The following is a 24546-nucleotide window of genomic DNA, read 5'->3' as shown; positions in this document are numbered from 1 at the left end:
AGGTCTTGGGTATGTAATAGCTGCTCAATAAATGTTAGTTTTCTCTCTCGTAAGTGTTCCTTTCATCTCCCACCCAATTCCGACATTCCCAGTTCTCAGTGCATCTCCCACAGTGGACAGCAGACCAGGATGAAGGTCTCGTGCCCATGACATTTGCCCCCGACCACGGTCCTCCTTCCTGTTTTGCCTCACACCCCCTGCTCAGCCCAGCCCACACCCTCCACTGCGCCCCCCACCTGCCTAACAGACTCTGTCTCCCACTTCACACCTGTCCTTCCATATTGACAAATTTGCAGCCAGCAGGCTATACTCACAGTGTGACGGAATCATTACCACCCGCTAATATTTTTATAGAATTTCATAAACTTGGTCACTCATGAATCATTTACAGCACTTTATTCCAATGAAGAGTTCACAAATCACTCAAACGCTGGCAAAATACATAATAATGAGTAATATTTCAGGAGGCTTTGCATTAATATGTCAGCTTCCAATACTGCGAGAGCTAAATTATTTTGTCAGGTGTCACTTCAGGTCAGAAGCATGGGAAGCCCTTTTGGGGGCTGGGGTAGGGAGAGTGGGCGGGTGGCAGTGGGTCATGGAAAAAGATGGCATTTAAGAAGAAATAGATCATCCAGCCAGTCAAACTTCTTTCCCAGCCCCAGTAAGTGGGGCTCCTGGGAATGGGCCTAGGGATTTGCAGATTAGATATCAGAGCCTAGTTGGGGGTAAAATAGGAAGAAGCGTTTCTTAGTGATGGAAAATGCACGACTTTGGAGGTGGAGAGAAAATGATACGGATCCCAGACTCAATACACACCAGCTGGATGACCTTGAAAAAGTTATTTAACAGTTATTTGCTTATCTCTAAAATGGTGTTAGCACCTACTTCTTAAGTCTCTTGTGTGAAATGGATGGAATAAGAGAATGTATATGAAATGTTTGGCACAGTGTCAGCCATGTAGTGTTCAATAAACAGTAGCTTTAATGGTGATACACATTCAGGAGCCCAAGGACAAATTTATCCCAGATTATTTCTTATCACGCAAATCCCCAAGGCTTAGTTCACTCTGTTTTCTTGCTGGATTTGGAAAATGTTAGTGCAATAGCACGGACTTGCATGTGAGTAGTGTTTAACTTTAAAACAAACAACAACAACAACACGGGAGTAATTATAATGGCGATCCATTCACCCACATGCTCTCTGCTTTTTAAACTAGCAAGAGGGAAAATAAAATGTGGGAACTGGAGACCTAGCGTTCAGCTCTTTGAAGAAGCATGTTTGTTCCAACCACAATAACCACCATGAACACGATGGTGTTAACTGTGGTACTAAGACAGTAAATTATTTCTCAATAGGTGCTTGAAATGGACCAGAATTGCAACATTCTCGTGCCCAAAGTACATTAACAAGAGAGTAACCCAGTTCTGATTAAATCTAGAGATAGGAGCACCATACACAGACTAATAGGGGACTTCCTAAGCAAGGATACGAAGAAAACAGGACAAAGACGGAATTGAAGAGCGAGAGGCACGGAAGGAAGCAGTGTGGAAATCGGGCCCTCCTGATGCTCGTGAAGAGTGGCACAGGGCCAGGCTGCAGTGTGGCTGGTGGAGCCCTGGTAGTCGTGCAAGACGGTGCGTTTTACCAAGCACAGCAGCCTCTCCGCTGGGAGCAAGTGGCCCTGTGCCTGGGGTAAACCAAGCCACACAAGGAACAAGGCACAACTTCCTGGCATATCACCTGCACACAATGGTGAGGAATTTAAATTGGTTTATTTTGAGATGAAGACAAGGCACTGAAATGAAAGCTACCTGGAGGCAGGGAAGGTGGTGTGTCTTGTTGAAGGGTGCTCCTCCCCCTGTAGGTACTCAATCAAATGGAGAATGAATGAACTGGTCAATCGGTCAGTCTACTATGAAGTACACTATGAAACTCTAAACTCAAGATTACTCAAGGAAAGTTCACTCTTGAGGTAGGCAAGTTGAGCTCCAACTCAGAGTCCTTGGAATTTCCATTTACTTTCCTTTGCCTTTAACATCATTAATCTCTCCCACTCGTGTAGTAAGATCATACAGTGCTTGCTGTGTTTCTGGCACTGTTCTAAATGCTTGACATGTATTAACCCATTTAATCCTCACAAAATCTTGTGAGATGAGCATATCATGATTACGCCACTTTTACAGATGAGAAAGTTGAGGCAGACACCCTGCCCAAGTTCCCACAGCTAGTCCATAACAGCCGTGATTTGAATTCCATCAGTGTGGCTGCATGCAAAATTATGTTTTTAACTGCTCTAATACTGTATGGCTTCACTCTAGGGAAAAATATGAGGGGCTCCAAGCTACAGACCAGGCTCTATTTTATTAGCTGAATAGCGATCACTAGCTAGCAAAACCTGGTAATTTCATCTCTTACAAGTCTTAGAGGTACTAGGACATTGCCACTTTATGGATGGGAATCATAAGATCAGAGAGGGTAAGTGGGTTGCCCAAGGTCACACCATTCAGTAAACAGCAGTGCCGAGATTTGAATCGTGATTTTTTCCAAACCCAGAGCTCTTAATCTTCATTGCTATGCTATGAAATTATGAAATTTATCACATCCTTACTTCCTTGTCTCTGAAAATTAACGGATATTCCCATGATAGGCATGGAAAGAGAAGAGGGCATTTACCCATGGTCTGCTGCTGGTTTTTTGTGCAGCAGCTGGACACCTACATCTGCCAGGTCACTCTGGTGACTGTCAAGGCCAGCTGGACCCGGAATTTCTGAGGATACCAGCATTCAGTTTCTACAATAACCAGATTCCTCCACCTGGGTGTATGATGAGGACACACTGCTCACCCTTTGGCATTCCCTGACAGATGGTACTCGCTGTGGATGCCTACTGCATCTGCTCTTTGGCAAAGCTTCTGAGAAGTAGGTTGAGAGGCATGCTCATCCTCCCAGGACCTGGGACCCTCGAGCATATTTCTCAGCATGAGGATATGATCATGCCGCTACCTATACTTGTCCATACTTGAATGCCTTCAACGCCCTCACACTGTCTTCTCCTCACTGGAAACTCACAGCAATCCAGCTGGGTAGGTAGGAAATAGTTATTCACATTTTACAGATGGGACACTGAGGACCAGCCCTCACATGGCCTTCCCAAGGTCAACAACTCCTGGTTACCGAGGAGGCTAGACTCATGGTACCCATTTCTCAGGCAGAGCACTTAACTCTCCAACACAGAGTCTCTCCAGGCCCGTCTGCAGGAGAAGAACATGGAATTTTAGGGAAGAGAGAGTAGTGTTGTTGGAGTGGTTTGGGGATGCTCCTACATGGTGTTTTGAGCAAGAAAATCAGAGATGCCAAATCCAGCCCTAGAAATTGGCCACCACCCCTGGACCCTGAGCCAGGAAAATGCACACATGATGGGCAATGGCAATGGAAAACAAACGTTGTTGGCTGGACCTTGTTCCCACAGTGCCTGCTTCCAGCTCAGCGCACTGCATCCCACGGAGGGCTTTTCCTGAAAATGGTTGGGAATTTCATCTCATTCCTCAAAGAATGAACTTACTACCCTCCGAGGCTTGGGTCCATAACACAGGCTGTGAGCATGGAATTCTTTGGGGAGTGTGCTGAGGGGAGGACACACTGACCTGGAGCCTCTGTGAGACTTAGGGCTCACCCCAGTATCTGCAGCTGCTCTGATCTCTGCGTCCCGAATGGGTATCAACTTCTGAAACTAGCCTTTTACAAATAGTCTTTCATTTGTCCGCATAAAAGTAATATAAGTACATTGTAGAAAAATCAGAAAAACAAGGAAAAAATCAATAACACCCAAACACAACCATTAACACTTTGATTTTTCTTCATAAGCGTACATGCACCATGCTATGTGCAAACATTCGATCTGTAATGAGGAGACCATATGTGTTTGTGTGTCTGTTTCCGTTTGATAGCTTGAATCTTTCCCATATAACTAGAACCACTTCCAAAATATTTTAAACGGTTGTAGAAAACTTCCTTGCAAAATTGTGCCATAAGTTAACCACCACCCTATTGCTGAAAATGTAGCAATTGTTTCCATTGTAGGGACCACGTCCTGCTATAACATCACGGTACAAAAATCTAACTAAATTCCTCCCTATTTCCTTAGGATAGATTTCTAAAAGCAGCATTATCGGGTCCAAGGCTTTATACCTTTTACAGCTTTTGATTATCAAGCAGGTTTCTGGAAAGCCAAAGCTGACCTAAGGGTTCTGATCTCATCGAGATTCCCCCAGGATCCCCCTTTCTTGGTCTCCAGTGCCGAAGTCTCACGCAGGCCTGGGGGGCTCCGTTGATGAGAGAGGAACCCCACTGTTGCCCTGTCGGGGTTCAACTCCACTCAGCTCCCACAGAGAAACTCTTAAAGCCGCACAGCCCAGGGTTTGATGAAGCACAGAAATAATGAGCTCTGTGGGAGGAAAACAATCTTTGGAAGCCACATCTCTGCGTGCAGAGTGGGCACTCAAGAGGTACTCACTTGATAAGTAGCGATCGTTTCTCTGTCCAAGGTCCGTGTCACAGAGACACTACCAGTGTTCTCATTGATTCTGAAAATTCCTTTAGGCTCTTGATCCACTCCTTTTCCAGTGAGCCGGAACTTGGACCCTTCCGGTCTGTCACTATCGACTACCTGGTCAGAGAAACATAGTGACATTTAAGACTCTGGTTGGAAAACAGAAAAAGCACATTACAAACATACGTCAGTGAGCAATCCACTAACCACAGGTGCCAACCCAAAGTGCCTGATGACCTTGACTGAAGCAGCATTGCCAAAAATAGCGTCGTTGCTCTATACCTTTCCTCCTAATATGCAAATCTTTGCAGCTTATAGCTGGGGAAGCTCACCAGCACTAGGGTGCTGGATCTAGGTGGGAAATAACTCCCATCTAGTGATGGATCTAGGAGAGAAATAGCTCCAGGAAGTTCAAGGTTAGACGTATATTATTTTTGACTCCAGAGAAACAGACTTATTTTTTCTGCAAGCAAGACCAAATAGGCAATGTAAAACAACATTTATTTGACAATCCTATGCTGGGCAGGCATTGATCAATGTTCCAAGTATTTGTGCATATCAGCCACCAACAGCACCGCCTGCCCCACTGCTTCTACCAGGTACTAGGCACAGCACTGAGGAAGCATTTTACACACATTTTTTAAAAACCTCACAACAATGCTGGGGGCAGGGGACATTATTATTCATACTTGATGGATACAGAGAGATTAAGCAAGCTGGCGATGGTCACAACTATTAAAGAGATGAAGATGAGATTCAGAACCTGTCTTCCATTTCTCTAGACTGCTATGCAACACTGTCATTTCTGAACTGACTTTAAGATAATCTGCTACAGTTTGGCAGCCTTGATTTGAAATTTGAAGACTAAATTCAGAAGATAAAGATGGAGGAAGGTAGTTCAAGGCAGAGGGGCTGCACAGACAGAGGCAGCAGGCAGGAGAGAGGGAGCCTAGAAAATTCCAGAAACTGCGAGTCATTAGCATGGTTTGAGTAGATGTGAGGTCAACAGGTAATAAAGGGCCAAATTACGTTTTGTTTTGTTTTGTTTTTGTGATGACGTTTAGCTCTGAGCTAACATCGGTGCCAATCCTTCTACACCCTGCACGAGGGACGCTGCCACAGCAAGGCTTGAGGAACTGTGTGTAGGTCCATGCCCGGGATCCTAACCCATGAACTTGGGGCCCCCAAAGTGTAGTGAACGAACTTAACCACTATGCCACCAGGCCAGCCCCCCAAATTATGTCTTTTGTTTGTTTTAAGGCATTTGAAGGTGTCTAACTAGAGAACTATCATTTGCATAAGTTTGTTCTAGAATTTGACTAAGTATTCGTCTACATTTGATGTCATTTTATCATCAATATCCGTGAACATTAATTCAATTATAACAACAATTTAAAGGTCATGAACACAATAGTAACTCAGAACAGAAAGCTAAAAGAAAGCAGATGCTGAACCAGCTGCAACCAATTTATAAATGAATGGGTGCCTTTTGGAACACAGTCAACCATGCCTGGAGGGTTTAGGGGGTCCGGATAGGAAATGTGCTTTTCCTTGGCTGAATCAGCCTCCCCTGGGGGCCATCTCTGCCACCACCAAGCCTGCAATTCTGATGGAAGCCACCGGGTGGCGGTGGTGCCTAAGGCAGCGTGACCCTTATGACAAGGTTCCTCTGCCATGGCCAGTTGAGTAAAGGCATGACACAGTTCTATATGGCAATACGGTATTTTTTCTCATCTAAAATATTCTTTATTAAAACACACTGAGAATTTTGATTAAATGCCAGTTACCTCTCTTTGCATTTTTAAGATGAACAGAAAATAGTATGTAAAGCAAGACCAAAAATAAGGTATGTGATATCTTCCGATGAAAATAATTTTTAGTCACTGCTTGACTTGATTTAATCCAACTGACATTCTCCCCCTGCCCCACCCCTATCTGCTTGGAAGCTCTGTGAGGTCAACAGCCTCAGCATGTTGGGCTCACCACTGGAGCCCAATGCCTGCACAGCATCTGGCATACAGCAGGAACCAAGGCCAAAATCTGTTTAGCAAAGAGCACCACTCCTCAGACAAACACTGTTCCAGTCCCAGCTTGGCCAATGATCAGCTGTGTGACCTGGAACATGGAACTCGTGATTTCCTTATCTGTAAAGTAAGGATAACACTACTTATTTCCCAGAGTTGTTGAGGGGTTAATGAGACAGCGTGTGAAAAGTACAGTTCTTGGCACATACAGGGGGCTCAATAAATCGTTGCTAATGATTCCAGTACTAATGGTAACAATCATAACAAAATTATGCCTTTGTTGTTAATGGGTAAGACAGATACTTCCAGGTATAAAAAAGCATCTTACCCATAATATAGAAAAAATAGTTCCCTTTCTCAGGCAACAGATTTCCTCTTAAAAAACAGAGCTCACAGACATCTCTGGTTTGAGAAGAGAAGTGCTCTGGAAGCACTTGGTGGAAGAAACATGGTGGAAGATGGCCTCAAATGCCCTCCTGGGATGACAACTGCCATCTTCCCATTTCTCCACCTGCCATTCAGCATGGAAAGCTGAATTCTAGACTCAAAAATTCTCCCCGGGCAACTCTTCCTGCTGCTATCAAGGTCTGGGTCATTTCGTTGCTCTTTCTCAGAGAGCTTGAGCCACTTGACCTCACCAAAGCAGGGTATTGGAGAGAGGACCCCATTGAATTAGGGCTGGCTGCTGGATTTAAATGATTTATTCCTTGGGGAAGGAGCTGGTCCCCGCTGTGAGCACTGCTGCTTAGTGCTGCATGAGTCTTCTCTCTCTCTTTCTCTCAATATTTCTGTTGTTAAAGGTCTGGCTTTTAACCTATCTGTTGAACCTGCCTCCTAGTCCTCAGAGCTGTGTCCATGTTGAAGAAGTGTCCACAGCCATACCAGGCACAGTGGCCCCAGACTGATATGCCTTACAGGGCTCACCTCAGGGATGTGAGGGGGCTCTAGAACACTGGTCTTGAGATGCGGTTCCCTGGACCAGCATGGCATCCCTTGGGAACTCGTTAGAAATGAAGATTTTCAGGTCGTATCCAGACCTCCGAATCGGACACTGTGGGGTGGGTGCCAGCAATCTGTGCTTTAACAAGTCCCCTGGGTGATTCTGACGTACACTCAAGTTTGGGGACCACCGATTTATATGATTTCAGTACCATCCACACTCATTATAACTGGGGCTGGTTTCCATCACTACCGTCGCGAGCCTTCTGCTGAAAAAAGGCTGAGTCTGTTTGTTCCCTTCTATCTAGACCTATTTTAAACAGATAACATGATTAGGAATGCTTTTAAAAACCTGTTTCTAGAATGTCAGGAAGCAGAGTTGGTATTTCTCCAAGACTTACATCTCTATCTATGTCAAAGACACCCCAGGGCTTGGAGGAACCTTGGAGAGGAAGGCATGGGAGTGAGGGTTGCTCTCCAGGGAAAAGCCCAGAGGCTTGGCTCAATTCAGATTCGGGAATCACCCAATACCTCTCTGGCTTCTTGGTCCCTAGGTGGGGTTTCAGAGGGGCCCGGGCCCACTCCAGCATCACTGAGCTGGGGAGATGTGCAAACCCAAAGAGGCCTCAGTCACACATCAAAACTATTCCATGCAAGTCAAGTGGGTTTCCAGATGACCTTTATTATACTGTGTTAAACTCCTAAAAATCCTCCAGCTGCTGCTCCACAGTTGTGGCCCCCTGGGCTGTGGTCCTTTTGTTGTCGTTGTTTAATGTGATGGAACGTAAGAAACCCAGCACACTCCTTCTGGCCAGAACAAATCCTGCTCCTATGCAGCTGTTAACACCCATTATACCACATAGCGGGGCTTCACAATTAGCTGGTCTTTCCTATTATTCCTTGTAATTCAATACTTCTTTTCACAGTGGGATTTCTTTTTTCTTATCCTCTGAGTTGGAATGGAAAAAATAGCTAATGATGAGAAAGAACTTGGACCCAGGGTGCCAACACCCTGGGAAGGCCACGTAAATAGCACACACGAGTTTTGCTGCATACCTGTGTAAAGTGACTTCCCCGATAGCCAGTGGTGGTGCCTGTGTCAGTGGCATGGCAAGGCTGGGACCAGAGTCCTCTGCCTCCAGGGAGGGGTAGGAAATATTGAGGTCTGGAGCAGGCAGTGATGGCTTGATCTGAGTTTCAAAGAGCATTCTTGCAGAGCACTTCTTACAGAATGTGGCACATTATGGACAAAGCCAGGGGCCCTGTGAATCCTCTTGATAATTTCTGTTGCCACATTTATGCTCTGCTGCAGGTAACCTGGCATACCAGGTTGTATATGTTTTTAAGGTATTCTATGAATTTACATATGTACATATGTACTCATAGAATATATAGCAGTTTTGAGTGTTTTTGCATAAATAGAGTCATTCTGTATAAATTATTCTACATTTTTTTCTATTCAGTGTGCTTGGGCGATTTTATATCCATATATATATCCATATTTTATATCCATGTATATATATACACAAACTTTTGAAGGGGGATAATTTTACATTTATGAAAACATTGTCAAGATGGTACAGATTTCCCATATTCCTTACATCCAGTTTCCCCTAAGGTTACCATCTTACACAACCATGGAACATTGGTCACAACCGGGAGCTTAACATTGATGCTTGGCTATTAACTTACTAACCTCCAGATTTTAGGCATTCAGATTTCACTAATTTTTCTACTTCTGTCCTTTTTCTGATTCAAAATCCAATCCCAAACCCCACAATTGCCTCCAGTCAGAGTGGTTTTTAATGGTCCATTCTGGTGCCTCCCCATGGGTTCAGACTTGTCCTTAATTGCATTGATATCAGGGGATTTTTTCCTATGCAAATGTATTCCATGTGTATCAAAATGACATAGGCACCAAGTTCTGTATATCATCATTACTCTCAGACTTCTAGACCCACCCTCTGCTAATCTTCAGTATCTGTACTTTAACTCACGTCTCCACTAGAGATTTTGCCTGTTCTGCTCTCAGCGCCTAGAACAGTGTGTGGTACACAGTAGGTGTGCAATAAATATGTGCGTAGTGAATAAGTAAATGATATGGTAGTGGTTTCTGAACTGGCCGCCATGTTTCTGATTTCTCTCTTTTCCTCTCCTCTCCTAATTGCAACCAGAATGGTCCTTCTAAAATGCAAACCCAAATCTGACCAAGACAGCTCCCAGATTAAACCTTTCAATGGCTCCCTGTTGTTCCCGGGGTAAATTCCCAGGGGTCCTCCTTTATTGACTGGTCTGCTTCTCCAGTTCTACCTTTTGCCACAACCAACCATGAGCCATAGACCTTCAGAACTTTGCCTGCATTCTCCGCACCTAGGTCACCTAAACTCCCTTCCCCCATCGTGTCTGCTGGAGACCTCTCCTCGCCTCATCTTTCTGGACTCTGCACCAGGGATGGTCCACTCACTGCAGCTTCTCCTGACCACTTCTCCCGGCCACTCCACGGAGACTGACTCAAGCTCGTCCTCTGGGCTTCGCCCTGCTCGCCAGTGAGGTCTCTTACAGCACAGGGAGCAGATGGCTCTTTGTTGATGGTGGTAATTATCTCTGGGCTATTTATTTCTCATTCCCTTTAACATTGCCCAGGTTTGGAACACAGAAGACACTTGATTAAATCTTTGAATGAAGAAGTGCAACTTTATTCGCACATTTTTATATGATCATAAAATGCTTCATAAACTCACAAATTAAAAATTGAAATAAGGTCTGTCGTATTTTGCTGTTGTTGTTTTTCTAAAAATGTGGTCGCTTTACCCGTGCAACATCAGTACCTTTTCATTTCTCTTCTTACAAATCCCCCAAGTTAACTCCCCAGGCAGAGGCAATGCCTAGGAGTCTGGAAGGGACTTGGGATCTTCCCAGTCCTTGCAATCCGCAAGGGTCCCCTTGTGTGAAGACCCTCCTGTGCTTGTTATGCAAAGAGCTCCCACACAAATGCCCTGGCACTTCTTCCTTGTCATCTCCAACTAAACGGATGCCTCCTATTCTCCCCTGTTTAGAAAATCAGGAGACACTTTTTCAAAGGATAGAAGACTATATGTATATTTGCAACATGATCAAAAGGATAAAAAACTAGAAAATAATTAGACTCCCCCACAAAAACAATTACCAAAGGGAATAAATCACATGAGAACAGAATAGGTCTTTGGGGGAGATGGGGAGGGGCAATATTTTTTTCCTTAACCCTTAGAATACTTTTGGTTTCATAAAATGAGCCTATATTACTTACTTATTCAGTAAAAAAAAAAAAATAACTTTTCTAAACAGGTGAGAGTATTGATTGGAGCTTGATGTACATGCTAATTTAGAAGATGTTTTCCACTCCATGTTAAATGGAAAAAAACCCACTTATTGCTTTCACCTATAGCTATTAGAAGCCATTTGTTTTATCATTAGATTGGTCTCTAAGGTGATCTGGAAGCATTAATTAATTCTCAGCTGTGGTTTAGTCTTTGACATGACTTTGAACTTGAAGACACTTGGCCATTCAGCAATCTGGGCAGCTGTTAGAGCCAAGCCGTCCTCTCACCCTCATGGTGGTCAATCATTAGGTCATAAATTAACAAGGAGAACCTAGGAAAAACCAGTGCCAAGAATCCTGACAGCCTGGTGTAGAAACACTGAACCGATGCCCCAGCAATCCACTGAAGGAGGACCATAGCTAGAGATCCACTGGAGAGACCAATGGTGCTCACGCACAACTAGGGCTGGCTGTGTTCACCACCAACTTCAAACGGTTTCCATTGCCTCATGGAGGTTACCAAGGTTAAGGGCCAGATCGTGCACTTGGGAAGGAAAGTCAAACTCCAATAACACGAGACGGGGGATACCTGAATCCACTATCCTTATCCTCTACCTATTAGCATTATCACTGAACCAGTTTTGTTTTCCTTTTTTTAAAACAAATAAGATTATGCCTAAACACAGCTTAAGCTGGGTTCCATAGGATTCAAGGGTAATTGGTGTGGGGCGTGTGTGGGAGGGTTGCATTATTGTCTGATAGTTCATAATTCTTTGGTTACTTTCTCTAGGCTGTAGAATTTCCTTTTTATGAGAGTATTTCTTAATTTCCAAGTATTTACAATGTTTTAATTATTTATTTCCAATTTATCACATAATAATGTGGCTTATGAAATTTCTACTTTTCATATTTTAAAAAATGTATTACTGGCCAAGTGCAATATATCTTTATTAAGTGACACATAGACACAACAGACTCCTGTGACACATAGGAAGAGTGGATATTCTGTGTCATTATTCATAACAGCCAAAAGGTGGAAACAACCCAAGTGTCCAATGATGGATGAATGGAGAAACAAAATGTGGTATATACAATGGAATATTAGTCAGCCTTAAAAATGAAGGCCATTCTGACACATACTACAACATGGATGAACCTTGAGGTCGTTATGGTAAGTGAAATAAACCAGTCACAAAAGAACAAATATTGTATGATTCCACGTATTTAGATATGTAATTGGCACAATGCTATTGTCACTGCAGGAGCTCAGTTTATGTTTGTTGATAATATATACCAAAATGATACCACTCTTCACTCAGCCTGATAGTTTCTCTCCCATGATGTTTAATAAGATGTTTCCTTCTTGAGCACAATTTCCTGTAACATATTGTCTCCTTCCACCTTCTTTTCTTCCATTCAAAATATTTATCAACTATTTGAGTTCCAGAGTACTCATTGTCCTCAAGGGCTCACAGTTCAATATACTCTACGAAGTCTACATTACACAACCTGGGAGACGTGCTGAAAGATGCTACAGCAGATCAGAGAAAGAGGTCATCTTTGGGTCATTTGGTCATTTTGCTAGACTTGTCTGGGCCCAAAGTCCATTCATTGCCCATCAGTATCACACTTCTGCATCTCTTTATTGCCCAAGAGAATAAATGGGGATCCTTATGTGTCTCTTCATGAATTTCTGGTTTCTTAACGCAGGCTGTGAGTTTCACTCTCCTGCTCATTAGGTCCCTTGACTTTGCCTCTTGTTTTACCAAAAATCAAGATGGTTCCTGAAAACTCTAGATCTTCTCTACTTGCTTTCTCTTCTAATTGTGAGTCAGATTTATGGGAGTGGGGAGCAGTCACTGAGGCTATCCCTAAATACTCTGGCTCCTCTCTTTCTAGGTGCATAATAGAACTATACTTCCCCGGCCATTTGAAGTTGGTTGTGGCCATAAGATTTGCTTTAGTCAATGAAGTGTGAGTAAAAGTGACATGTGTCACTTCAGATAATTCTGATAGAAAGCTTTAAGAGCTATGGTGTGCATACCCAGGTTCTTTTTGCTTTCTCCATGGTGACCAGCTATGTTCCAAATAGTGGTGACTTCATCAACCTAGATCCCAAAGAAAGAATGGTGACAAGGAGCACAGCCCCCATCTAACCCTCAATGGACTTGGAGCTTAACTAAATCTTTGTTGCTTTGATCAAAGCAACAAAGCAACAAAGAAATTTGGAGATGTTTGTCACCACAGCAGAGCCTAACCTATCCTGACTAATGCACAGAGTACTTAGGAGAACAGGGTTTGCAGCACAGAGCTTACAAACAGTGTGGATTTACTGGGAGTCATGTGGACTCTCTGAGCCTCAGTCCCATCCTCTGCAAAATGGAGGAAATAATGCTAACCTAAAAGGCTTATGGTAAGTAAATGATCTGAGAGTTATGAAAGGCTTAAGTACATAAATATGCTCAATAATGTGAGGCAATTGTTCTTTTCACAAATATTAAAGGATGATGATGACAGAGGTTACCATTTATTGAACACTAACTCTGTGCCACACACTATTCTAAGCATTTTACATACATTAGTTCAGTTAATCCTTATAACAATTCTACTGATATTAGTCTCCACTGAGTCCCACAAGTCTTGCCATAGTCAGGTAGATAATGACTTGGATTTGAATCTAAGTATCTGGAGCCCATGGCCTTAACCCCTACTCCATATGACCAACTGATTGATGCACGCTGGGTTGAGTAGGAGTGCCCCAGAAGAATTAAGAAAGCATAGGAACCTGGAACTGTTGAAAGTGTTCCCATTCTGGACTTCTGGTGACACGCCCACCCCGTGAAGACTGGGAGCAAAGATGTTCATCTCAGGCTTACGTCAGTGGCAGAGCCAAGATCAGGGACTTCTGAGTCTCCAGTCCCAGATTTATATGTATCCGACTGGTCACCCATTCCCTCTGTACATCAAATTCCTGGCAGGAACATCTTTATCTTCTCACACTCACTGAGCTTTGCCATAGTAATGGTGTAATTTGGAGGTTTCCACAAGCATTCTACTAACTAAAAGGATAATAAATTAATCATGCCCTTGGGCACTATTGAAATTTACAAACTTAATCTCTCACTAACTTACCAAACTTTCCTTCCTTGCCATTGCTCTGCTCCTCTCCCTTCCATCAGTTCAGATTTTTATAGTTCCCAAAGAAATATTAAACCAAATATTTATGCACTCATCTGAACTACAGTTCAGAGAAAGCAATGTAACAAAATCAGCATTATGAACCTGGAGCTGTTCCCATTTGGAAGTAATAAACACGAACAATTGAGCAATTTCTCCCTGGAAATGCATGTTGGCTGCCCTTTCACTGAGAGTTTCAACGTCTTTTCTTATTATTCTTCTAATTTAGGACAAATTTTAGTGTTAAGTCTGATGCTTGGATACACAAGCAGTGTCAAACACAAATAAAATTTCAATCATTTTCAACTGGAAGCCTGACATTCTATTCTGCCTTGCATGTACCTTGGTTAGAAGGTCCTGTGCATGTCTTTGAAGATCCTCATTCCCTGAGGCAGGTACTATCTTTCACAATCCCATCACACCTGATTAAAATCGTTCAAGGGCCCCCTACACCATCACTTTCAGAGAAAATTTGGGCTTCCTCAGGAATGGATTCAAGGCTTTCTATAGCCTGCCCCCTGCCTCTGTCTTCAGCCTCAACCGTTGCTGTGTCCACATACATCTCCCCATCCTGTTTCCCTGCCATTTCCTCCAAAGTGTCATGCTTGGGTCCACCCCTGCTTCAGCCCTGGGGTTAGCCTCTTCTGAGCCAGAGGCTCCTATCTTATAGCTGAGCCTGGCCAATCAGATAATTTCCTTGGGAAGCTAAAGAATGGGACAAGGGGAGATTGATCAGTTAGCTAAGAGCTGTGGACTCTCAAAGTCTTATTAGCTTGAAAGCTGATATTTTGAGAAGACCCTTTTGGGTCATAAGTACAGACTTTGACAAAGAAATCAATTCACTGAGAAAACTGAAAGAGAGAGCAATGAATCCTCGAGTGTATATGGAGCCAGTTCAGGCTGAAGCACGGTACGTGTTACCACCCTGCAGATGGTAAACTATCCTCTCCCATGTTACTTAATCTTCTGCCTCAGGCTTGGTCTCCAAATACTACTGTTCCACCAAAATATCACAGTCCCCTTTCCCAGTGGTGTCTGGCAAGTGGCTTTAATTCACCAGGATATTACCAAATGGATATCTCTATGGCTCATTCCTTCATCGTCCCTCAATTCTTGAACGACATTCAACTCTTCAGAGAGGATTTCCTTGAAGGCTTTTTTTAAAAAATAGTGGCTTCCCTTCCAACATCATCCTTTATGCCCATTACTCTGTTTTGTTTTTTTTTCACAGAACCCATCATCACCTGATACAGTTATCTGTTCGTTATCTCTATTTACCATTAAATTACATGCTGCATTTTAGCAGGGACTTGTGTTCCCTGCTGTGAACAGTGCATGGTGCATAGTAGACACTTAAATATTTCATAATAAACAAAGAAGCTATGTAAAGAGAAGCTGAAATGAGAGACCATATGGTCAGAGAGGAAAGAAAATTAGTGCATAAGTCAATGAACTTGCACAGCTAACTTGGTTGCGAAATGGCTTATCAATTTCTGGTAAAGACCAACTCTGCTTCTTGCGTTTGAGTTCTGAGAGATGCTCTGGTGTCCTCCCAACAGAGTCATTTCGAGTGGTCCTCCTCATTCAGTGATCCCAATGAGACACACACATTTTTAGGAATAGAGACGTGTACTCTCTGAAAATTCACAGGCCCATGAATGCAATAGGATCAACTTGGGTGAACATCTTTCTTTCTCTGAAGCTTGTGCCTCCCTAAAAGATAGCTTTTCTGAGGGAAGACCGGTAAAAGAGGATCATACAAACTGTGAGTCAATAAAGACTTTAGCAAAGGGTTTCAGAAGATGCACAATAAATGGAAGGCTCTTGGTGAGGTGTGTGTGTGGGTTTCAGGTTCCTATCCAGTTATGATAACTAGTCCTCTACAACAGCCAGGGGTAAATGCAACCACCCAATAACTGCCTTGCGGGTGATTACTCCTAAACAGATCATGTTGTGTGGTGTGTTCTATCCCAGGGATGCGAGGACGGTTAGAGGCCACATGAGGTAGGGACCCAGGAGGAAGCACGTATTTGAGAGAGAAGCAAGATGCTCTGTTTCCTATAAGATTAACACAGTGAAACTCCTTAAGCGATTGGAAGCATTGAAAGATGGGGCAGGAGGCATAGTTTGGGGCATCATCTAAAGACCTGCAGAAGAGGAGATTGGCTTAGCTTTGTTGTTTCAGAAAAGTCAATCAGTGTAAGTTACTGAACAGGCAGATTTCAACTCGAAAGAAGGAAAATGTCCTGGGGTTGAAGAGCTTTAGCTGATGGCACGGGCTGCCTCGTAATGGAGAAGGCTGCCACTGCAGTGTCCAGGCTTACACCGCCACCTAGTAAAGAAGCTACAGAGGTGATCAACACCAGATAGACTCTGAGGTTGTTTCTCACTCCTGGTTGCTATGATTCCTTGAGTCTAAAGCCTGGAACAGGTGTGGATCAGTGCTGTGTGAGGCAGGGAAGGACCAGGCACTGTCCAGGGATCTCTGTTTGAACTCCATTCAGCCACTTTCTATCCAACTTGAGTGAACATCTTTCTTCCTCTGAAAGCTCATGGCTGCCTAAAATATGGCTCTTCCAAGAGAAGCCCAACAGTTCTACCCATCGGCTGGGCAAGGATTCTCTTTCATTCCCCGTGCCTCCATTTCTCTAAGTGCAGAGCAATATCTATCATTCCTGCCTCTGCAGTGCGATGGTTTAGAAGATGGTTTCTGGGTTGATTTGTACTCTGGCTCTAATATGTCCTTGGTTTTCGACCTTGAGTAAATCTTTTCACCCATCTGAGCATGAGTTCTCTCTTTAGTTAAATGAAGGTGATATGCCTGAGCTCCTGAGGTCCTGGTGAGTAGAGTACTGTAGCTGGCAAATGGTAGTGCTCAATAAATACTAACAATTATCATCCATGTATATCTAGGTCAATATCAGGAAGAGGAATTCTATAACTAAGAGGATTTTTAAAAACCTTCAAGTTGCATCATAGGTAATAATTGCTTTCACTGAGGTCTTATAAATGTCAGGTAGCATGCTAAAATTTTATGTACATTTTACCAGGTAGTTACTGTTATTTCTATTTGAAAGATGAGGACAGTGACATTCAGGGAGGTGAGGTCATTTGTCCAACTGGTTTACCCAGCTAGTTCAGGGGCAGGGCCAGACATGGAAACCTCCAAGACCAGCTGCGTCAATCCAGGACTCTGGATGCTGGTCTGATGCCAACTCCTGGCTGCTCAGTTCCTCACAGCTCAACCAGATGTCTCCTCAAAGAGCTGGGCTGGTGTTTCAAGGCTTTGACTGGATTATGAAGGGGACAGCTGGGTCTTCTTTGCATGGCTCCTGTCGAACAGACAGGCATGCTCAGACCCCCAAGCCCACACACCACAATGAGTGCTCCCTCTTACAGGGCCTGGGGCCCGGCCCATATGTGCAGATAGACATACTACACAATGGAAAATGAATGCATGCACAGTCCCGGTGCTCTCTGACTTGAAGCCAAACAAATTTACCCAGGCTCATTTGTCAGCTGCTGTAACCCCCTCCTTCCCTGCCTGGCTCATCCCGCCTCCCAAGTTCCTTAGTTGTTATAAGCTTATCACAGAAGTAAATCAAAATGTTCTCAAGAGGAGAAGAAAAGATAAAAGCAAAAAATGCAACATCCCCAAGAGAAGAATATTTTTTATAGTTCCACAACTCAGGCAATTCTGTCTTTTAAAAAAATCCATTATTTAATTTTAGTACCATGGAAGTGCTAGTGATGAATAATGGCTCCTCTTCCACCTTCTAGTATTTCTAAAATATTAATACTGGTTGGATACCTCTCCTAAGGGGAAGCAGGAGTTGAATCTTTTATAGGCTCCTGAGCCCTGTTTCTTACTATGAATTTATTTGATTACTACCAATCATATGCTCTAGGTTCTTCAAATTATGTCTGAACCAAAGGATGGGGGCCACGCAGTGGGGTGGAGAGAGTAAAATACGTTGCTAAATAATCCTTTTCCCATTATTTTCCTTTCCTAATTCTTCACTCTTTTCTTATCCTTCGAGATGTACCTCCTATTCTCCACTAGGCTTAGGCTGTGAATTACAAACAGAAGCCACAGTGAGGTACCCACATTCACAGCCCTCCAGGTCAAAGGTCCGTCAAGGCTAACAACAGTTCTCTACACCTTCAGCTGCGAATTGTCAGAGTTAAGCTTTGAACACTGACTCCCGACCTATTTATCCTTGAGCAGGCCATAATTTTGTGTGTCCATGTGATTGCGTGATTGTGTGTGTACCTGTGTGGGCTCCTGCTCCATCTTTAGACTTCAGGTGCAGAAGAAGTAATGAGGAGACTGTTTCAGAATAAACTAAAAATAGTACTGTAATTTGTTGGAGTTGACAATGAACTTGTTTTAAATAAAAAATTAGGTTTGCTTTTTTCCCCTTTACAAAACTAACACACGTACACTAGGAAAGGATCTGAAAAACAAACCAAAATAAAAGGTAGAAAACAAGATGCCAGATGTCCCACTTGATAGTTACAACTATTTTAACATATCAATGGCTTCCCTTCAGCCTTTTAAATGCATGCAACTGTATAAATATATATATATACATATATATATATTTTTTTTTTTTTTGAGGAAGATTAGCCCTAAGCTAACCGCTGCCAATCCTCCTCTTTTTGCTGAGGAAGATTAGCCCTGAACTAACACCTGTGCCCAACCTTCTTCTACTTTATATGTGGGATGCCTGCCACAGCAGGGCTTGATAAGTAGTGTGTCAGTCGATGCCTGGGATCCAAACCAATGAACCCTGGACCACTGAAGTGGAGCACGCAAACTTAACCGCTGTGCCACTGGGCCGGCCCCTGCATAAATATATTTTTAATTAAATTTTTTATTTTGAGATAATTGTAGATTTGCATGTAGTTGCAAGACATACCCTTTACCCAGTTCCCCCAGTGATATCATTTTGCAAAACTATAGAACAATATCACAATCTGGATATTGGCATTGATGCAATCCAGTGATCCCATTCAGATTTCCCAGTTTATTTGCACTCGTGTGTGTGTGTATTTAATCCTATGCAATGTTGGCACACGTGTAGGTTTGCGTGTCCACCATCATCCTTAAGCTGCTAAACACTTCCATCACCACAAGGACCCGGGGTTGCCATTTTTAACCACACCCTCCTCTCTCCCATATACCGCCTCTCCCCCGCTCCTACATCCTGGCAACCAGTCGTCTCTTCTCTGTTCCCATAATTTTGTCATTTAGAAAATGCCATATAAGTGAAATCATACAGTATGTAACCTTTTGGAGTGGCCTTTTTTCACTCAGCATCATTCCCTGGAGATTCTTCCAAGCTGTTGCTGTAGATCAATAATTCATTCCTTTTATTGCTGAGCAGCATTCCACGGTATCGATGTACCACCACCATGATGTCCTTCATGGTATTGAAGGACATCTGGGTTGTTTTCAGTTTCTAGCAATTATGAGGAAAGCTGCTGTGAACACGTGTGTCCAGGTTTTTGTGTAAACACAAATTTTCATTTCTCAGGGATAAAGGCCCAGAAGTGCCATTGCGTCCTATGGTGACTGCATGTTTAGTTTTACGAGACACTGCCAAACTGATTTCCAGAGTGTTGGTACCATTTCACATTCCCACCAGCAATGTCTGAGGGATCCAGTTTCCCACGTCCTCACCGGCATTTGCTGTAGTTACTATTTTTTTTTTTAACCATCCTAATAGATGTGTACTGAGAGCTCATTGTGGTTTTAATTTCCCTCATGGCTAACAAGGTCGAACCTCTTTTCATGTGCTTCCTTCCCATCTGTATCTTCTCTGAAGAAATGTCTGTTCATGCCCTTTGCCCATTTTCTAATGAAGTTGATTGGGGATCCTTGCTGTTGAATTTTCAGAGTTCGTCCTATGTTCTACACACTCATTCTTTGTCAGACATTTGGTTTGTAAATGTTTTTTCCTAGTTTGTACTTTGTCTTTTCATCCTCTTAAAAGGATTTTTCCCAGACCAAAAGTTTTAAACTTTGATAAGGCTCAATTTATCAAATTTTCCTTTTAAAGATTGTGCCCTTTGTGTCAAGTCTAAGAACTCTTTGCTTATCCCTATAGCTCTCAGATTTTCTCCCATTTTTCCCTAAAGGTTTTGTAGTTTTATATTTTACAATTCCATCCATGATCCATTCTGAGTTAACTTTTGTCGAAGGCATGAGGTTTAAGTTGAGGTTCATTTTTACCTGTGGATCTCCAATGCTCCAGCAGCATTTCCTGAAGGAGCTAGCCTTCCTCCATTGAATTGCCTTTGCATCTCTGTCAAGAACCAGTTGAGTGTATTTGTGAAGACTTATTTCTGGAGTCTCTATTCTGTTCCATGGATCTACGTGCCTTTTCCTTTGCTGTACCACGTGGTCTTGATTACTGTATAGTCTTAACATTGGGTACTGTGATTCCTCCCACTTTATTCTTCTTTTTCAAGATTGTTAAGCTGTCCTGGGACCTGTGCCTTTCCACATAAATTTTAGAATAAGTTTGTCTATGCCTACAGCAAAGCTTGCTAGGATTTTGATAAGAATTGCATTAAAGCATAAGTATATCTTTATATTCTTTTTTTTACATATATTATGAGCATTTTCCCTATTATCACTAACTCCTTTTTAATGGTTACCCAATATTTGAAAAGGTATATACCATCATTTAATAACCATTTTAATAATAATGAGTATTTGACTATTTTCAATTATGAACAATGTGAATAGAGCTGCCAAGAACATCCTCTTGCAAAAAAAGAAAGTTCTCTGCATTTTGGATTATGTCCTTAGGATGGGTTCCCAGAAGCGAGGTGAGTCAAAGAGGAAGGATGTTCTTACAGTTATCTCCATTTGGATATCCTTTCACATATGTCTACCAATCTATGAAAAATATTACCACTAGCTTTAAAATTTCATTTTGTTATGAGTTTGAACGTCACAATAGGAAAGATGCTCATCAATGCAGACAAGGGAGATTGTAGGCATGGCAAACAGTATAACAACCGTGCCTCCCGAAATGATGATGACTGTGATACCAGCTGGCCCCGCTCTTCACAGAGCGTTGCCACATACCCAGTTTCAGGTAATCCTCCCAACTATCCAGTGAAGGCAGGTAAGTAAAATCAATTCCTATTTCACCTACTTTAGGACAGCTATTTGCTACTAAAATGTTTTTTTAAAAGTCTCTTTTCATCCTAAAGGAAAAAGATGTACTTAAGTCATTTTCTTTTAACCAAGAAAGGGAAATGGACAAATTGACCAGCCTAATCTATCTCCTTATTGTTTTGGCCATGAAAATGGCTGTTCCAGGAGATGGCCCTGAATGGGAGGTGAGAACATGTACCCCGTGGAATAATCAATGACAGCTTGGGAGGACTGACCCGCTTCCATTTACGTTTCTATCCTTCCTAATTGGGTTTTCTCCTTTCTCTGTAATGGAAGTAGAGTTTCCATGGAGAGATAAGAAAACAATGTGGTTCTTCTTTCTCTGCAGTAATTTGGCTTTTAAAACTGTACTGGATCTGTGCTAACAACAAACACCATCATCCTTGCACTGCGAGTCTTGAAAGCTGAGTTGGTTTTCTGAGGACTCAGGACAGAGGTGACCCCTGGGGCCATGTCAGGGTGCCCTTAAATCCTTCCGTGCATGCAGCAGGGCTGCAGCCAGAAGAAAGGAAAGCCCAAGGCCACCTCGTGTGCCCCATCAACATTCTATTATTCAGAAAAACCTTAATACTCTCAAATGTTGGGATCAGGTGACCTTGAGGATTGTAAGGTGGAGAATCACTCAAACTGTAAACACCAGAATGCAGAAAAAAATAATCCCTTGTGTGAGTGGCAGCTTTTCTAATGGATATATCTGATTCTCCCTCCCCATATTGAGGGGGCAAGGGACAAGGAGGAGGGAGAAGTTGATATTAAAATGTCTGCTTTGGGATAGCCAACTTACTAGGGGCTTCTCTTATATTTCTATCCTAATTTTCATAATCTTGAAGAGGCATTGCTAGCCTCATTTCACAAAGGAAGAAGCAGAACACTAAATAGATGGAGTGTGTTTTCCAAGAAGAGCTGTCAATCAAACTGAGGCTGGCCCGATGCCAGGCTGAGTTCTTTTTCCTACTACTCCTTGCTGAAGACGCAGAGGAAGGCAGAAAAGCAGCCAGTGACTCAAGTTAGAAGAACAGATACAGCAATTAATCAAGTGATGAAGATTAAGCCCTCAAACTCTCTGCTTCTTTTTCTGGTGAGGAAGATTGGCCCTGAGCTAACATCTGTGCCAATCTTCTTCTATTTTGTATGTGGGATGCCACCACAGCATGGTTTGATAAGCAGTGTGTAGGTCTGTGCCAGGGATCCGAACCCTTGAACCCTGGACCACTGAAGCAGACTGCACGAACTTAACCACTACATCACCAGGCCAGCCCCAAACTCTCTGCTTCTGAACTTCACTCTTGCACAGATAAATGGAATTCAGAGATTGTGGGGAGACCCTGCCTGCTTCCACTGGGTGTGTAGTTGATGTAGTCTTGCACTCCTTGAACCTGCAGAGAATCGGGGTCTCCTCGGAAAGGATAGAGCCCCTCCCTACAAATGGAGAGAGGACAATACAAACAACCTCTGTCCTGTGCCCAGGGCGTGGGGTGCAGAGCACGTTGGTGGCATGCAGAGCTGGGGGTTCCAGCTGTTGCTCAGCCATTCAATTATCTGTGAGTGGGAGAACACATTACTGACTCTCTAACCCTCAGTTCCCTCCACTGTAAAATGGGGATGATGCCCACCCAGAGGCTTGCTTCAAAGATTAAAGTTGAGATAACGCAGGTAAAGAGCTGGCACGTGGGATGTCTCAACATATTAGCAAGGTAGCTATTATCACGGATACCCTGTGCCTTTCTTCAAGCAGAGCTTCCACACCTCTCCGGACGCCAAGAGTTCTCCACTTAAGTGCCGCCCATCAGGGCAGAAGCACTAGCGCCTACCAGGTGAGCCGGGTGGCTAGCTGTGTCCCCTCTGACACCCAGGTTCCTCTCCCACCCCCCACAGAAGCCTCCATCTTGGCCAAATCTGCCACTGCAAAGCCCAAGTACGTAGTTCTAGCCTTTCTTATCTTTAAGAGAAACGGTTTCTGTGTTTTTTGGGGTGAAGACACATGTACCATTTAACCTCTGCACAGAAAATCAGACCTTTGTTTTTCAGATGTATTGTCTCCTCTGTGTTTAGCACAGTTCTCATCCTGTCCACACTTGCTGGGCACTTTTTTGGGCAACAGTGTACTGATATACACATTTCAGGCTACCAGAGATGAAAATCCCCTTAACCTCCCAGAATTCACAGCCGTGGGGAGGACATGGGTCACACACCATGCAAATACCCCCTCAGTAGCACATTTCAAGCTCCCCATTAAAGGCGGCAAAATGGAGCAGCCAAATCTAGGTCCATGCAATTAACCATGGAAATTCGGGTCCTGCGAGGGCCGTCTTTTACATTTCTTCTTTGGATACGGCTCTGGGGAAATTACTTTTCTCAGAGCATGATGTCCTTTTTATGTGGGGAGAGGGCTGGGGTCACACCAAGCACCATAAGCAAGATTTTATCTTGTGATAATAGCTGGAAATGTTGGGAAAGCAATGGGATCATTTTGAGCAATTCATCCAAAAGCCACAACTCCAGACAGCTGGAGGAAGAAGAGCCTGTATTCCCTGTTCCCCATATTCTCTCTCCATTGGGATGAACCCACAACCCAGTCCCAGCTGCGCTTAGCAGTTACCTGCTGAATACCATGAGCATACATGCATACAGGAGGAACACTGTGTACACAAAAGAAACAGCTGCCCTGGTATTTACAAAGTATTTCCCAGGATTTAGGAGCAAGAGGAAGAGTTCTTACCCAGGCGGGTACTAGGAGCCAGGAACTCTGCCAGATGCTGTAAATAATACAGTAGCGACCAAGGATGCTGCGTGGATTGGTGCTCAGCACTTTTGGTGCCTTTGCCATCCCTTTTGACCATCGCATTAATCCTTTATGCTTTTCTGTCTTTCTTTGTCATCAGACAAACTCTATGAGATAGATGGCTTTATTATCCCCGTTTTACAGAATGGGAAACTGAGGCACAGAGAAGTTAAGAATTTTGACCAAGTTCCCATAAGCCTGCATCAGCAGCAGTCTAGAAGAAATGGCAACACTTATGATTTTTCACAGGCTTATCTCCCACTGGTGCTAAACACTTAAAATGTGTTATCTCATTTGACCCTCCCCAAAATATTACAAGGAGACTCTTAGTATCTCCATTTTACTTACCGAGGCTTAGGTTAAGAAACTTTCCCTGAGGACCATTTAAATCTTTCTGCCCACTGAACCTTGCTTTAAATCACTACATTAAGCAATCAGATCGATAATGGGCAAAGAGATTAACCAAATCAGAACCTTCCAACCCCAAACCTGCCCTTTAGGTGACCAAAATGAGCAGGCTGAGAAATTGTCCGGGCAGTTGTTTGAGCCAGCTTAGTAATTACACAGTAACAAAAGGGGC

General features: G+C 43.2%; 1 protein-coding gene across 1 annotated transcript in view; it reads right to left on the bottom strand.

Moving 5' to 3' along the window:
* The window catches only part of CDH13 (cadherin 13), a 990441-nt gene that overhangs the window by 465588 nt on the left and 500307 nt on the right, over positions 1–24546 (bottom strand). Inside the window, exon 5 of the mRNA XM_014842967.3 lies at positions 4516–4668. Within this exon, the coding sequence (XP_014698453.1) occupies positions 4516–4668 (153 nt within the window). The remainder of the gene's footprint in view (positions 1–4515; positions 4669–24546) is intronic.

This window comes from Equus asinus, chromosome 28 (genome assembly GCF_041296235.1).
Source record: "Equus asinus isolate D_3611 breed Donkey chromosome 28, EquAss-T2T_v2, whole genome shotgun sequence".
Lineage (NCBI taxonomy): Eukaryota > Metazoa > Chordata > Mammalia > Perissodactyla > Equidae > Equus > Equus asinus.
The sequence above is the reverse complement of the archived record's forward strand: the minus strand, read 5'-3'. Positions and strand labels throughout refer to the sequence as shown.